Source organism: Hypomesus nipponensis, chromosome 18 (assembly GCF_054491055.1).
Source record: "Hypomesus nipponensis isolate SF chromosome 18, ASM5449105v1, whole genome shotgun sequence".
In the NCBI taxonomy this organism is placed as follows: Eukaryota; Metazoa; Chordata; class Actinopteri; order Osmeriformes; family Osmeridae; genus Hypomesus; species Hypomesus nipponensis.
In genome coordinates this window covers 7,941,226-7,955,452 of record NC_140378.1, presented here as the reverse complement: position 1 = coordinate 7,955,452, position 14,227 = coordinate 7,941,226, and the positions used below count along the sequence as shown (strand labels likewise).

The following is a 14,227-nucleotide window of genomic DNA, read 5'->3' as shown; positions in this document are numbered from 1 at the left end:
TCACCTCTTCAGGTTTGGTTTATTATACAAACACCCTTGGTAGTAGATGACAGTTCAAGATTCATGGACTTATTTTTTTTACCTGTTCAATGGAAACGACTATAGCCAATGTCTTCAGTAAAACATAAGGCTTTAAAATATATATACTGTATATATGATACATTTCAGAAAAATCTATAGTTCATATATGGGCATTACTTTGTAATCCATTAAGGTTCATCTACATCTTGAGTGATGTACAACACAGACCTGTTCACTATGCCACACTGAGCCAAAGTCAAGCTCAGATCTGTGAAGGTCCTTCTGGGAACATCCATGGTCTCAATGAAACCATGCTCAAATCTCATCCCATATCTTGCCTCGGCACACGCTATCACTGTGAGCAGGGAGTCTGTGTGTAGAAAGTGGTGCTCAAACCTTTTTCCAAATGGTTCGCGAATGGCAAGGAGCAAACTGGCAGGGGGGATACCTGAAGGGCTCTGTGTGTCAGTGGTCATGGTGTCCGGGCCTGGAGGCTTGGGCCAGACCGTGCATTGCACCTCTGCCACGTTCCTCATCTCTGGGTTGCTGCGGATCATGGTGTGGGTCCTCACAGACAGACATCCCTGAAGGAGAAGGCTGTCAGACAGACTAAGTTTTGAGTTTTTGTCCTCCATGCCACTTTCTGACATGTCCTCTTTTGGCTTCTTCTCAATAGAGGGGAGGACTTTGTATTTGTTTAGAGAAAGAAAAGGAGCAGCAGGTACGTTTTGTCGAAGTTCTGCCACTTTTTCTGTACTCAACTGGCTGGTGTGCTTGTTGAATGAGTGAGGGAAGGAGCGGAGTACGCGGTCTGATCTATCATATTGCGTCGCAGGTGGCTTTGGCGTCACCGGTTGGTTTTGGAAGGTATCCATGTGTGGGTTGTGACTTATGGTGGGTCTACTACGTCCCTTAGAAGATTTTGGCCGGGTCGAGTGCATTGTTTCCCCATAGATTAGCTACCAATTATGTAGCTATGGCTGTGGTTACTGTAGGTACTTGCTTGGTGTTATATCATTCCTTTAAATAAAAAAAAGAAATATTTTTTATTCGTGGCATATACGGTCGTCATGGTCAGTCTCTTATTTCTGATCAAATACAATTAGCTAGTTAGACCTCTTGACACTCAGGGACCATGTTTCCTCTCACACGATCAGCTCTCGTCTGGACTGTTAGAGCTGGCGTTACGGTTAGCTACAGTACTAGTAGACTACAGTAAGCACAGTACAGTACTATAATATTGTACTACAGTACTGTACAGTAGCTAAGCTAAACTCGCTTTTTATAATAGCCCATTGAGGATAAAGTGTTTTAGGCAGCATTACTTACTTGACAAGTTTCTAAAATATAAAATCCAGCATGCATGCAGTCTTGCATACCTTTCATCATAGTTAAAAAATGTAAATTACTTCTCCATTTCTCAAGTCAGCTCCTATGCTCCAGATGCATTTCATCGTCTGTGAAGTTACAAACATAGCCCCGTTACCGTGACAACCCCGACGATTGGGCCTCATGCAGAAAGAGAGCCCCCTGGTGTAAATGGAGCGAGGTGCATCAGGTTCATTCCATCGAGCCTTTAACTTGTGAATTACTTTAAAATCCCTTTCTTATATAATAACACGTACATTATGACACCTAACAATAACTTAAGAGTGCAAAAACACACAAAATACTGTATACAAAGTTCACTTTATTAGACCTACTGTCAACAGGACAGTGTAAATTACAGAATGTGATCATCATTAGACAGTTTCTCAGAATAGACACTGGACATTAGACAATGTGTATGATTGAAATTATAAATACTATTGTAGTGCAAAACAGACAACCTGTAAATACATACTGGCAATACAATCTTTTGTGCCATTTTATGGTATTCTATAATCAGTGAAAACCTTTTTAGACTACGTTTGCCTAATAGTAGGCCCTAAGGCTAGTTACATAGTGAATTTACAGTCACACTTTATGGCATGACTTAATGTCTTATGCTTTGCCTAGGTTTGATTGTAGAGTCTAAAAATCAACACAGAAACTAATAAAAAGGGAGCAGTGGAATGTAGTTTGTCAGTCTATGGGGCAATTTAGACCAATACAGCAGTATGATACAGTACACCTTTAGGGCAAATCCAGCAGGTTTTGCTTGGTATAGAGGTCCTCTGTCACCAGATATACCTCAGAGATAAGTGGCAATGCCTCCCCCAGCATGGCTACCACCTGCTCAGGGGTGCCAACATTCATCACTTCAAAGAAGGTGGGACGTCCAGGGAGTGCGCAAAATGCCATGCCGGCAGCCTTTCGTATGATCCAGGCGTGATGCTGGGATAGAGACTCATTATAGGCCTCTGAGCACATGATGGAGGTCTTACTGTCATCTGTGCTGGTGCGTAGCCTCTCCAGGAAGAGCTCCAGCCAGCGCAGAGCACGGTGAAGCCTCAGCAAGGTTCGGCAGCCAGACTCGGGAAAGCTACTTCTTTTTGTCAAGTCCACAAGTTCGTTCTCCACCTCATACTTCACCATGGACTGGATCGTGACATAATGTGCACCATGCTCACCGTTGAGAAGACTGACGAGGATTTCGATTTTGTTGACAGCATCCTTGGAGATGAACGTGAAGACACTACCTAAGCTGTTCATGAATCTGTGGGTGAAAGAAAAATGTATTGAATTGCTTTTGCAGGGACTAGGAATCATGAAAATGCACGATTAAATGCATCTTTAAATATTTGATTAGTTCTGACATCCAGTAAAACGCGTTTCATCGCCATAGGGGGAGGTCAACCTTATCAAAAATATATGTAGGCATAGCTAGCTTAACTCCGAAAAAATGGTAGGATTTGACAGCTGTCACCGTTGACATAAAACACCATTTCGACAACTTACCTTACAAGGCCACGCCACCCGGCCACATAATGTTCAAGGAAGACTTCTTTATCATCTGAAAGACATGCCGTGAACGTGTCAAGAACCTCTTTTAAACTAAATTTCTGATCTTCTTGTGTAATAGAATCTGCCATGTTTCCCCGGAAGTAACGGAATTGTTGAAAAACAACGAGTCACTGGCAGATGTATTGAATGAAAGACATACGCTTGTTACTTGCTAAACGTTTGTCGTGACACTCATAGTCTTTACAACGTATCTAATCAACTTTATATGAAATCAACCAAAAGTAAAAGCTTTGCAAGCTCTCCGTCCTGATACGATACTACACAACCGTGCATGCGCAAAACAAGTGGATATGCACCATGTAGTTTCTTTATTTGGCAATGGGGGGGCAATACTGAGCGTACTTTGGGTTTCTGAACTATTACACAGAGAGAGAAGAAGAAGTGTCTGGTTTGTTGTTGCACGATGAACATCATACGCACGGCATATAACCTACCTAACGAGTGATACTTAGCTAAACTTCTGCTTACATAAAGTGTGCATTCATTTTCACCGCCTACATTTGCATTTTTGCCCTTGATAAGTAAACAGTTCAGGATGCCTGAGATTAAAGTGACCCCATTAGGTAAGTAACTACGTTGATAACGTCTTTAGTTATTCCTAACGTTAGATCATGTAGTACATGGTATGCTAGCAGCTACAGTTGGAGACTAAACGTTTGGATTGATGTTGGCCATGAGAATCATAAACGTTCGGAAAGTGATTGAAAATAGATCAAGGGAATAACTATAAGACTGAATCTGTGTCCACTGTCTTGTTAATTTCTAATGCCCTGTAGGTGCTGGGCAAGATGTTGGTCGAAGCTGCATCCTTGTTTCCATTGGAGGCAAAAACATAATGCTGGACTGTGGGATGCACATGGGATTCAATGATGATGTACGTACATACATACTACGTTTATTTGAGCAACTATCCATTATGGTCTCTCCTCTTCTATGCACATTGCACATACACACAGTGAACAGTATGCTCATACAACACTTCTTTCCTTTAGAGGAGGTTTCCAGACTTCTCTTACATAACTCAAAACGGACGTCTGACAGAATTCCTGGACTGTGTGATCATCAGGTTTGTGATGTTTGGCCTTTCTATGGGCTATGTGATTATATATTATATACAATTATATACTTTCATTTACTTAAGGTCAATTTCCACAATTAACCGAACATTCGTCTGTTTCACTTATCCCAGCCACTTCCACCTGGACCACTGCGGTGCTCTGCCTTACATGAGTGAGATGGTGGGTTATGATGGGCCCATCTACATGACCCACCCCACCAAGGCCATCTGCCCCATTCTGCTGGAGGACTTCAGGAAAATCACAGTGGACAAGAAAGGGGAGACCAACTTCTTCACATCTCAGATGATCAAGGACTGCATGAAGAAAGTGGTGCCCTTGAACCTTCATCAGACTGTCCAGGTCTATTATTACAATCCTTTGATTTGAACACACGTCCTTCTCAAATATGGATTTAATACTATCTGCTTAACCATTTTTCTGATGTGAAAACATCACACCATAGTGCTGTAGTAACTAACTCCAACAATGTATTCAATTCTGTTGGTTCTGTCACAGGTGGATGATGAGCTAGAGATCAAGGCCTACTATGCAGGGCATGTTCTTGGTGCTGCAATGGTGCTGATCAAAGTTGGGTCAGAGTCCGTGGTGTACACAGTAAGTATTCAACGTTGTTTATATTAAAATGCCCATTGAGATTGTTGGAATAATGGCAGATTTTTGTCATTGCAGGGTGATTATAATATGACACCTGACAGACATTTAGGGTAAGTGGAATTCATTCATTTAGTTTATACACATGGGATATAATTAGTTTTGTGAGTAGGATTCACTTTGTTCAGTTCATTTTGTTCAGCTATTCATTGTGTTGTTTTTATTCAGTATGCTGTCATAGACCTGGCATGTTCATTTCCTATGGATGCCTTTCTATGCTATGACCTAGGGCTGCGTGGATAGATAAGTGTCGTCCTGACCTGTTGATCTCGGAGTCCACCTACGCCACCACTATCCGCGACTCCAAGAGGTGCAGGGAGAGGGACTTCCTGAAGAAGGTGCACGAGACGGTCGAACGGGGAGGCAAGGTAAGGACCACGCAGGGTTCTGCCCATCCTGTGTGATGTTAGCCTGTTGTTTTCTCTCGTTCTGATGGAGGACGTGTTCTCACAGGTCCTCATTCCTGTCTTTGCCCTCGGAAGAGCTCAGGAACTCTGTATCCTATTGGAGACATTCTGGTATGGTTATGACATCACTTAATCACCAGACCTACATGTAAGACTATCAGATAGTGGCAAGTGCAAGGAATGCCAAACTTCTCTTTTTCTTTCCAATCAGGGAGAGGATGAACCTGAAGGCCCCCATCTATTTCTCCACAGGGCTCACAGAGAAAGCCAATCACTACTATAAACTCTTCATCACTTGGACCAACCAGAAAATTCGCAAAACATTTGTTCAGAGAAACATGTTTGAGTTCAAGCACATCAAGGCGTTCGATCGCTCCTTCATTGACAACCCGGGACCTATGGTGCAAAGACACATGAGACTGATTAATAACTCATACAGGGCTAACATGTAACACATGTTCACAACTAAAATATGTGCTTTTTTAGGTTGTGTTTGCCACCCCGGGAATGCTACATGCGGGGCTGTCACTACAAATCTTCAAGAAATGGGCCAGCAATGAGAAGAATATGGTGAGTAAATGTCACACTGGCTTAGCACTTCTTATTAAATATTTTGATTATAATATGTTTTGAGTAAATACAATCCATTTTTAATTCTGCCAGGTAATCATGCCTGGGTATTGTGTGCAAGGCACAATTGGACACAAAATCTTGAATGGTCAGAGGAAACTGGAGATCGAGGGAAGAGCAACGGTAAAGCAGAAGAGCTTTAACCAAAACATTCTGTCTAGCATTGATTCCGTTTCCTGTTGTTATAGCTACATGCACAGAAGCACAGCTAGCCTCATACAACCTGCCTACGTGGCATATAAGACCCATATAAGTGAACCTGTGAGGTGCGTCTGCTGACCCCTGGCCTCTCTATGACCCCTGCAGCTGGACGTGAAGCTGCAGGTGGAGTACATGTCCTTCAGCGCCCACGCCGATGCTAAGGGTATAATGCAGCTGATCCGCATGGCGGAGCCTCGCAACATGCTGCTGGTGCACGGAGAGGCCGTCAAGATGGAGTTTCTCAAGGGCAAGATCGAGCAGGAGTTCAGTGAGTGAGACCAGCATTGTTAGCCTCGATTTTTCGACGGCTGAACGTACTTAGCATATTGGGGGTTTGGGTGGTGCAGTACTTTTGTATAAGCCTCATCAGTCAGTGCGCGTGTGTGTATAAATGGCAGGTATTAACTGCCACATGCCAGCTAACGGAGAGACGGTCACAGTGACCACCAACCCCAGTGTGCCAGTGGACATCTCACTCAACCTGCTAAAGAGGGAAATGGCTCTTGGAGGTATGGTCTTTCTATAAGCCCCGTCACAATATAACGTTCTGATCAACGTTCTCTGAATATTCTAATCGTTCAATTTCAAGGGTTCGAGGGTGGACACATCTGGCGTGTGACTGACGTGTGACTAACACATGACTAGCATGGGACCGACGCATGACTAGCGTAGGACTGACGCACGAATAGTGTGGGACTGACGCATGAGGAGAGTGTAACAGCAACCAAGTAACGTTACGGTAACGACTGACTAACAATAGCCAAACACATGAAACATTAGTCAAACGTTCCACACCAGCGTTTAATATTAAACGTTAAGGAATGCTGGTCTCCATGAGAACTTTTGTGCATGTTAAAAACTTTTTTTTTGGACCAGCGTTCTCCACCGATCACCAGCGTCACCAGCGTCCACACAACGCTCTTCTGGCAATATACCAGCGATCATGGACAATTACCAACGTTTCCTCTAACATCATAGAACGTTGACCAGAATGTTATGGTGTGACGGGGCTTTATCAGAGTGTAGGTGTGTGTGTATATACTTGTCTATGTGTGATTTTGTCTGTTTGTTTTTTTTCCTACTGCACATGTTATTTCTCACAGGGCCTTTGCCTGACCCTAAGAAGCCTCGTACTATGCATGGAACCCTAATCATGAAAGACAATGTAGGTTCTATGTACTGTAACGCTAGTGTAACATGCATACAGAATACGTTTTTAATATCTTGCACTGTTTACAGGAATGAATTGGAATGAACAGAACTTAATAACTTGCCTCTCCTCCCACCTGCAGAGTCTGCGGCTGGTCTCTCCAGAGCAGGCTTTGAAAGAGTTGGGCCTTAATGAGCACCAGCTGCGCTTCACCTGCCGTGTTCAGCTGCAGGACTCCCACAGCGACTCAGACACACTCCACAAGATCTACACACACCTCAAGAGGTCAGAAGACCCCCAATAGACCAACACACACTACCACACACCTTGTGTAGAATCCATACTCTTTCAAGGGGGTTTTCCAAAACCTAGCCTGTTAAAAACCTTCAACCACAGCTATGAACTCATACTTTCTGTTCTGTATCTTTACCCAGCGTGCTGAAAGGTTACACAGTCCAGCACCTTCCGGACAGTACAGTCATGGTGGAGTCCATAGTCATTAAGGTGTCATCCTCGGCTGAGGACCCCAACACCAAGGTCCTGCTGCTGTCCTGGAGCTATCAGGTGAGGCTGGGGGGAAGGGTGGCAGGTGAGGGGAAATGTGGTGTGCCTGTGTCAAGTGCCTGTTACCTTCCTGTTTGTTGGTGTGCAGTTTCACATACCAGTCATTCTGATGCATACTTCCTAAATTTAACCCAGCAAAGAAGTGAATCTAATGTTAGAATCACCACAGCAAGTAATTAGATGTCGACCAAACTTTTAGTAAAGTCAACTGAAATGCAGTAAAAGCTATTTGGACAATATTCACGAAAATGTACTTACATGTTCGGCTGCAAAAGTACAGTGTTATTGAAAGTACTACAAGATAGAGTTACCTCTTCATTCTGAATATAGACTGCAGTGTACAACACCAGTAACCTCATACAGCCTAACACTGGACAATAATATTTGTACAGTGTTTTAGTTTTTTTCTGAAATGAAACATCTCAGGAAACCGCGTCACTGTGTGCTATATCTAATCTTAGCTTGTGGTTTCAGACACCCACTGTCTGGTTTTTGTAGGTGAAATTGCAAATAAGTACCCGCTGCTTGGTTTTAATTGTGGGGTATTATTGCACCAATTTAGCATTGTTCTTCTATGCCTTGTTGGTTAGTTGCTTCAGTGCAAGGTTATTTTACCCAAGGTTGATTTGAAATTCCACCTTTTCTTTTTAAATGTAAAATCTGGATCAATGAAACACATTAATTAGGTGATGTTCAATGCAGCATGTGAAACCCCCACACTTTGGTAAAGTCAACTGAATTGACTATTGAACTTTAATCAGATGCTTTTAGGTTAATATGAATAACTTAAATAATTGCTATGTTCTCCAAGTGACTCCTGTTCTGAATGTCTGTTTATAGGATGAAGATTTGGGGAGCTTCCTTTCCACTCTGTTGAAGAAAGGGCTCCCAATAGGACAGTGCTGAACCATCTGCTCACAGTCCTCAATTCAGCCCATTGTAAAGTTTTGTTTGTTGTATAAATCTTATTTCAATAAACCTTTGATAAAAAGCAGGCTGTGTTTTATTTTCATCTCACTTTATTGACATTGTGTTTGTATTTATATAAAAATGCAAACTCCAAATACATGGTACAAGGCAGAATTGTACAAAATAGCTGCAGTATCAGAATCAGAAAGGGTTTTAATCGCCATGAACGTTCGCTCAGACAAGGAATTTACTTTGGCAGGAATCTTAAATATGTGGTCTAACTTTACTAAAACTACAAGGCTAACTAATACTAAAGGGCTAAAATATGTAAATATTTGGAATAAAAAGATATAATAGCCACATATACAATATAAAAATACAAATAGTACAAAATATACAAGTATATTTCAAGTACAAGTATATTTCCATTCATATGCATATAAGGCATTCCTAAAGTATGAGGTTAGTACAGAGGTTAAGACTAGTCAAGAATTGCCAGACTAGACTCACCCCACTCTCTTCCACCCTCCCACTCTAAATGTACAGACCCTGTACTTTCCCTCTAGCTTATATTGACATTGTAGAAATCCCTGTTCCTGGTCCACATCACCCTCATCTTCGGTCTCCATTTGCAGTGGCTGGTGGTGACATAGTAGAGCAGAGGATCTAGACAGGGATTGAGGCTTACCAGGGCCATGGACACCCGCCGTGCATGGTAGATGACATTGCTGCTGGAGCAGTGCTGGATGACCCCCAGGCGGTGCAGCAGGTGCAGGAAGTGGACCATGTGATAGGGCAGGAAGCAGAGCAGGGTGATGGCCAGGATAGTGTAGATGATCCTCTGGGCCTTGCGAGCCGTGTGACTCCGGATCAGGGAGATGCGCCGCACCACCAGAGGGTAGCACACCAGGATGACCATGGAGGGCAGCAGAGAGCCACAGACCAGGCAGGCGATGCTGAAGGGGCCCACTCTCCTGCCCCACTCATGCTCCGTGAAGTTCTCAAAGCAGCTACGCTGGCCAGCGTGGCCAGACTTGCTGTCCAGTGGACCATGAAAGATGAAGGCAAGTCCGGCAACTCCAGACAGCACCCAGGTGACCACGCTCACGACAGCTGCACAGCAGGAGTCTCGTATCCTGAGGTAGGAGTGAGGGTGGACTGTGGCTATGTAGCGGTCCACACAGATGCAGGACATGAAGAAGATGCTGATGTATATGTTGGCGTGAAACAATATCCCTGTGACGCGACAGGCCATGTCTCCAAACGCCCAGTTGTTCCGGTTCAGGTGGTAGTGGATGCGGAACGGCAGGGTGCAAAGGATGGCGGTGTCGGCCAGAGCCAGATTGATGATGTACACGTTGGTGGAGGTTCGAGGGCTGATCTTGAAGATGAACACATAGAGGGCCCCCAGGTTTCCTGGCAGGCCCAGAGCCACCACCAGACTGTACACCGCTGGGTACAGGTGGGCCTGGTACTCTGATGACGGAGCACTGCAGTTGGTAGCATTAGTCATTGTTATTATCCTTTTAGGATGATCCAGATGACTTAGAAGGGCCCGTCTCCTCTGTGGTTGATCCCCCCCTGCTGTATGTACAAAAGTTGCTCATAGTCCACTCAAAATGATATTGGTTTGCCAAAGACAAAACAATTGTGAACTATGTACCCCCTGACACTACAATTATGTGACATTTCTGTATGAAATACACTCACTAGCAAATATTTAATAATGAAGTCAATATCTTCCTGGAACTACGGTTTGTTGGAATCCATATTTTTTTGGACTGTCACATCTTGCCCATCTATCAAATGTATCTAAATTCAGTAAAAGCTATGGAACGTCTTGTGATATATTTTATTGGTTTTGATTTAGAAGTAGAAGGTAAAACTGATGAAATGTTTTACCTTCTACTTATTAATCAAAACCAAGTAAATAATGCACTGCTACAAAGTATGACAATACTGCTGACAGTATTCACAAAAATGTACTTACAGGTTTGACGGCAAAAGTCCAATGTTTTTGAAAGTGCTAGAGAGTGCTTAAGATAGAGCTACCTGTTCACTCTGAATGAGGACTGCAGTGCATGTCATGAGACATCCCAGGAAACCACATCTTCGTTTGTTATCTCTACTGTTAGCTTGTGGTTTCAGATGCAGACACCCACTATCCTGTTTTTGTAGGTGATATCACATCAGTACCCTGCTTGGTTATTTTGTGGGGCATTATTGCACCCATTTAGCATTGTTCTTCTTTGCCTTGTCCTAGATTAGTTGCATCAGGTGATGTGCAATGCAGCATGTGAAACGACAGCACTTTACGTAATCCAAATTAAAATATTCAAATGATTTACTGTTCATCTTTGAGATTGTTTGGAGCCAAATCTTAACACTGGGGGGCGCCAAGTGCCAACTAATTTGTTGTCAGGTATTCCTCATGAACCAGGTCTGGAGTTCCTGACACATTACTGTAATAAAGGCCATTTAACATAACACACCATACAACAATGTAGATCAGCTGTTCCTTTGTGAAATAATTATCTTCTTTCATTCAGTCCATGTAGGCATACAATCCTCTCTCTCTCTCTCTCTCTCTCTCTCTCTCTCTCTCTCTCTCTCTCTCTCTCTCTCTCTCTGTCTCAAAGTATTTCTCTTGCCATCACATTTTGATCATCAGCTCTAATATGTGTATTGATGTGCAGGGACTTATTCAGGCATTAGTATTCCAAAATATTATCACACATGGAAACATCCTCAGATAAATTTCTACTGTGACCTCACAGGAACCTCAGAACATTGAACCTTCTCACCAGAGCAGATGGGAAATCCTAGCCACCAACACCCCCAGGGTGAACCCAGCTCAGCAAGGGCTTCAGCGACCCTCACAGCCAGATCACCTGGATCACAACACACCTGGCCAAACAGAGGGGTGTGTGGGGCCAGAGCAGCCACAGCCTCACGTCAGCTAAGGACTCAGGAAACTACCTCCTCCTACTCCAGAAACCCCTATTTCAACCCCTCCCTCTCTCTCCCTCCAGTCAGCCATTGCCTAGCAACGGCGCTCACAGGTCCCCCGTTTCCAAGAGGAGCCTGCCTCCATCAGTATCAGACAAATTCACCACAGACAAAAGAGACTAGGGCCAACAGATCTTTTGTAGCTGGTAGCTAGCATTTGATGTTAACCCCATCTGCTTTCTGTTGGTCTCAGAGCCATGTCTTCAGCTGCATTTAAAATTTGAATAATTAATGACTTGTCAAGTGGTACCACACTCAATAATTACTACAAGATAAACGTAACTACCATAAGGACAATTTAAAGAAGTGAGTTTTATGTTGTTGATACTGTAAAGCACACACCCATGATTTCAACAAATTGTATTTGACATTGGAAACATGTTTTTGCAATGACCTTTCTTCTCAGACTCTTTGAGATACCTTGGATTGACGTGGCGGTTGAGTCCACATAATTGGTCCATGCTTGAGTTTATTTGCGTGCATGCAAGTGTGTGTGTACTGTACACCACATGGTGGGATGCTGGGGGTAGGGACTTACAGTTAAGCAAGCCTCCAGCTCATCTTGCCCTACTTTTCCAAAAAACTAAGCGCACAGAACAACAGAGATGTACCTGGAAGCCACGCCTCTTATATTGTTATAATGGTTCCAATGAACTAATAGCATTTAAAGTATGCATTTAACATCTTCAATAGTCTTCACACTGAAGAACATCTACCAGTAGTTACTTTGTTAACTCTTTCCTGAGTAATTGGCTGTATTTCTCCACCTAAATGTGCATTACTCTTTTAAGCAGTAAACATATCAATCCCATTCTCTTAATTTCCTCTGTGAGCAAGAAAATATGCTTTTGTTGTTGAAAGGAGACTTTTGCAGTTGATTCCAGTTGACACAGTAACATGTATTTCATTATGTATGTTTTAAGCTTCATTAAGTAAGAATTTACTTTGTAAATTATGTAAGGTTTTCATGCATTGACTAGACATTTGAATACTTTGTAATAAAATCAACAATTGACTTTCAAAGAACTGTGTTCTGAGACCTTGTCAGAGCCAAATGGCTTTGGCTGTCAGTATGAGTCTCCTTAAGCAATTAGGCTTACCCCAACACAATTATCAGAACTTTGAACGACTCTTACCACGGCAAATATAGAAACCTGTCTGATGACGTTTTCCTTGAGGATTACCAAAACACTTAAATGTTAAAAGGTCATAACAAATATGTATTCTTTTATGTGGAAAACCTGTATATGGAAATGTATGTTTGGCACAGATTACTTTTATATATAAAGCAGACTCTACATGTGTACTGACATACTAAATCTGGCTTGCCAAAATGAATAACAGTGCAGCTAGCTAGGGCTTTCAAATGCCAAGGTAGCAGGGCAATTGGTCTGAAAGATTTACAAGACTTATTTTAAAATAGCTACTGAATAACTAACCAGTGATGTTAACGTGTGTGCTGAGTGCCTTTGGCAGCTACTAAGAAAAACATCATAGGTCAAAACCATTCAGCTTGGCCTTTAAAACAAGGTATGATGGCATGTATTAAGGTACATGTTGCATGTCAGCATAATTCTAGACATAGATGCATTAGGAATTGCCAACATTCATATGGAGATACATTTTAGTTATCAGGCAATCACCTCTGGAGAACTTTCCTAAATTATATGCAAGAAAGCACCAACCCTTTAAGGGGGGAGAGAAAAACATCAACACACATCTCTCATGTACACTTGTGGATCAATGATCAATCATTTACTCTGTTTAAAATAAGAGGCCATATTCAGCATTATTTCTATCAAATCTTGGTGATTATTACATGTTACTTCCTGTAAGACCCATTGGTTGGATTGAACTAGTCTAGAATCAGGAATTAATATTAAATGCTAACTTTAACACTGACTTTTTACCATCTATCAACAGCTATATTTCTCTAATGAACTGTGAGGGCGATAAAGTAATCAATGGCAAATTAATCATTTCAGTCACGGTTTCTTAATGATCTTCCTCCATCAGACCTCAAGCATACTGTATCAGTGTTAGAAAAACAGAACCACATTGGGATGACATGTTAGCGTAGGGAAGCAGAGGGAACACATGACATGCATAATACACAACATGCACATGTCTCTGACTCTCTCTAGTAGTGGCTCGTCAAGCCTCGCACCTGCAGTCAGAAAGGATAATGTAACGTGCTGTGTGCTCAGCGGCATGGCTCAAGAGTGGAGCCTCCCTCGCTCCAGAAGACCACGAGGGGAAGAGAGGGATGGATAGTGGGGAGCAGAAGTAGGTCACATTCCCAGAGACCCACATCTCTCTGGATGATTCCATGCGGCAGCACTGCTTATGTCTGCCTTTAGAGGGCTTTTACCACCACCAAAATCGGAGTCGACAGCAGCACCACCCTCCTTCTCACATGGCAGAGACAGAGATTATCATCCCTCCTCCCTGTGGATCCTGACATCCTGCAGATGCACTGCGTGAAACAAGAACAGCAGGGAATAAGGTCATGAGCAGTGCATTTTCACTGCTACATGAATGTTGCAGGACAGTTTTATAATAGAGACCTTTTACTAACCTAATGCCTCTGTGGTTACTCACATAATAAATGTTTAATTACCTGCATGGACCTTTAAAGTCTGTTTATTGACAACAAGGGA

At 42.7% G+C, this 14,227-nt stretch overlaps 4 protein-coding genes across 6 annotated transcripts; 1 reads left to right on the top strand and 3 right to left on the bottom strand.

The window, feature by feature from the left end:
* Positions 1 to 23: 23 nt before the first annotated feature.
* On the bottom strand, positions 24 to 1,516 carry ubxn10 (UBX domain protein 10). 3 transcript variants are annotated; one of them, XM_084680654.1, is made up of 2 exons: positions 1,431 to 1,516; positions 24 to 1,041 (listed from the first exon to the last, which is right to left on the bottom strand). In XM_084680654.1, the coding sequence occupies exon 2, from the start codon at positions 960 to 962 to the stop codon at positions 210 to 212; it is 753 nt and encodes a 250-aa protein (XP_084536780.1). In that variant the 5' UTR covers positions 963 to 1,041; positions 1,431 to 1,516; the 3' UTR covers positions 24 to 209. The 3 variants fall into 3 exon arrangements, with proteins under 3 accessions (XP_084536780.1, XP_084536781.1, XP_084536778.1); XM_084680655.1 differs by having other exon boundaries at positions 1,401 to 1,494; XM_084680652.1 differs by having other exon boundaries at positions 26 to 1,041; positions 1,351 to 1,504.
* Positions 1,517 to 2,000: 484 nt separating this feature from the next.
* cptp (ceramide-1-phosphate transfer protein) lies at positions 2,001 to 3,186 on the bottom strand. Its single transcript, XM_084681064.1, has 2 exons — positions 2,902 to 3,186; positions 2,001 to 2,659 (listed from the first exon to the last, which is right to left on the bottom strand). Exons 1-2 carry the CDS (start codon positions 3,033 to 3,035, stop codon positions 2,137 to 2,139), a joined length of 657 nt encoding a protein of 218 aa, XP_084537190.1. The 5' UTR covers positions 3,036 to 3,186; the 3' UTR covers positions 2,001 to 2,136.
* Positions 3,187 to 3,366: 180 nt separating this feature from the next.
* On the top strand, positions 3,367 to 8,643 carry ints11 (integrator complex subunit 11). The gene is made up of 17 exons (XM_084681063.1): positions 3,367 to 3,530; positions 3,744 to 3,841; positions 3,960 to 4,033; positions 4,157 to 4,385; positions 4,542 to 4,640; positions 4,716 to 4,750; positions 4,927 to 5,065; positions 5,151 to 5,215; positions 5,316 to 5,505; positions 5,591 to 5,674; positions 5,768 to 5,857; positions 6,041 to 6,203; positions 6,334 to 6,444; positions 7,039 to 7,100; positions 7,228 to 7,370; positions 7,520 to 7,649; positions 8,490 to 8,643. Exons 1-17 carry the CDS (start codon positions 3,503 to 3,505, stop codon positions 8,553 to 8,555), a joined length of 1,806 nt encoding a protein of 601 aa, XP_084537189.1. The 5' UTR covers positions 3,367 to 3,502; the 3' UTR covers positions 8,556 to 8,643.
* A 477-nt stretch (positions 8,644 to 9,120) lies between these two features.
* On the bottom strand, positions 9,121 to 10,600 carry LOC146251855 (lysophosphatidic acid receptor 6). Its single transcript, XM_084681050.1, has 2 exons — positions 10,549 to 10,600; positions 9,121 to 10,142 (listed from the first exon to the last, which is right to left on the bottom strand). Exon 2 carries the CDS (start codon positions 10,069 to 10,071, stop codon positions 9,121 to 9,123), a length of 951 nt encoding a protein of 316 aa, XP_084537176.1. The 5' UTR covers positions 10,072 to 10,142; positions 10,549 to 10,600.
* Positions 10,601 to 14,227: the final 3,627 nt, after the last annotated feature.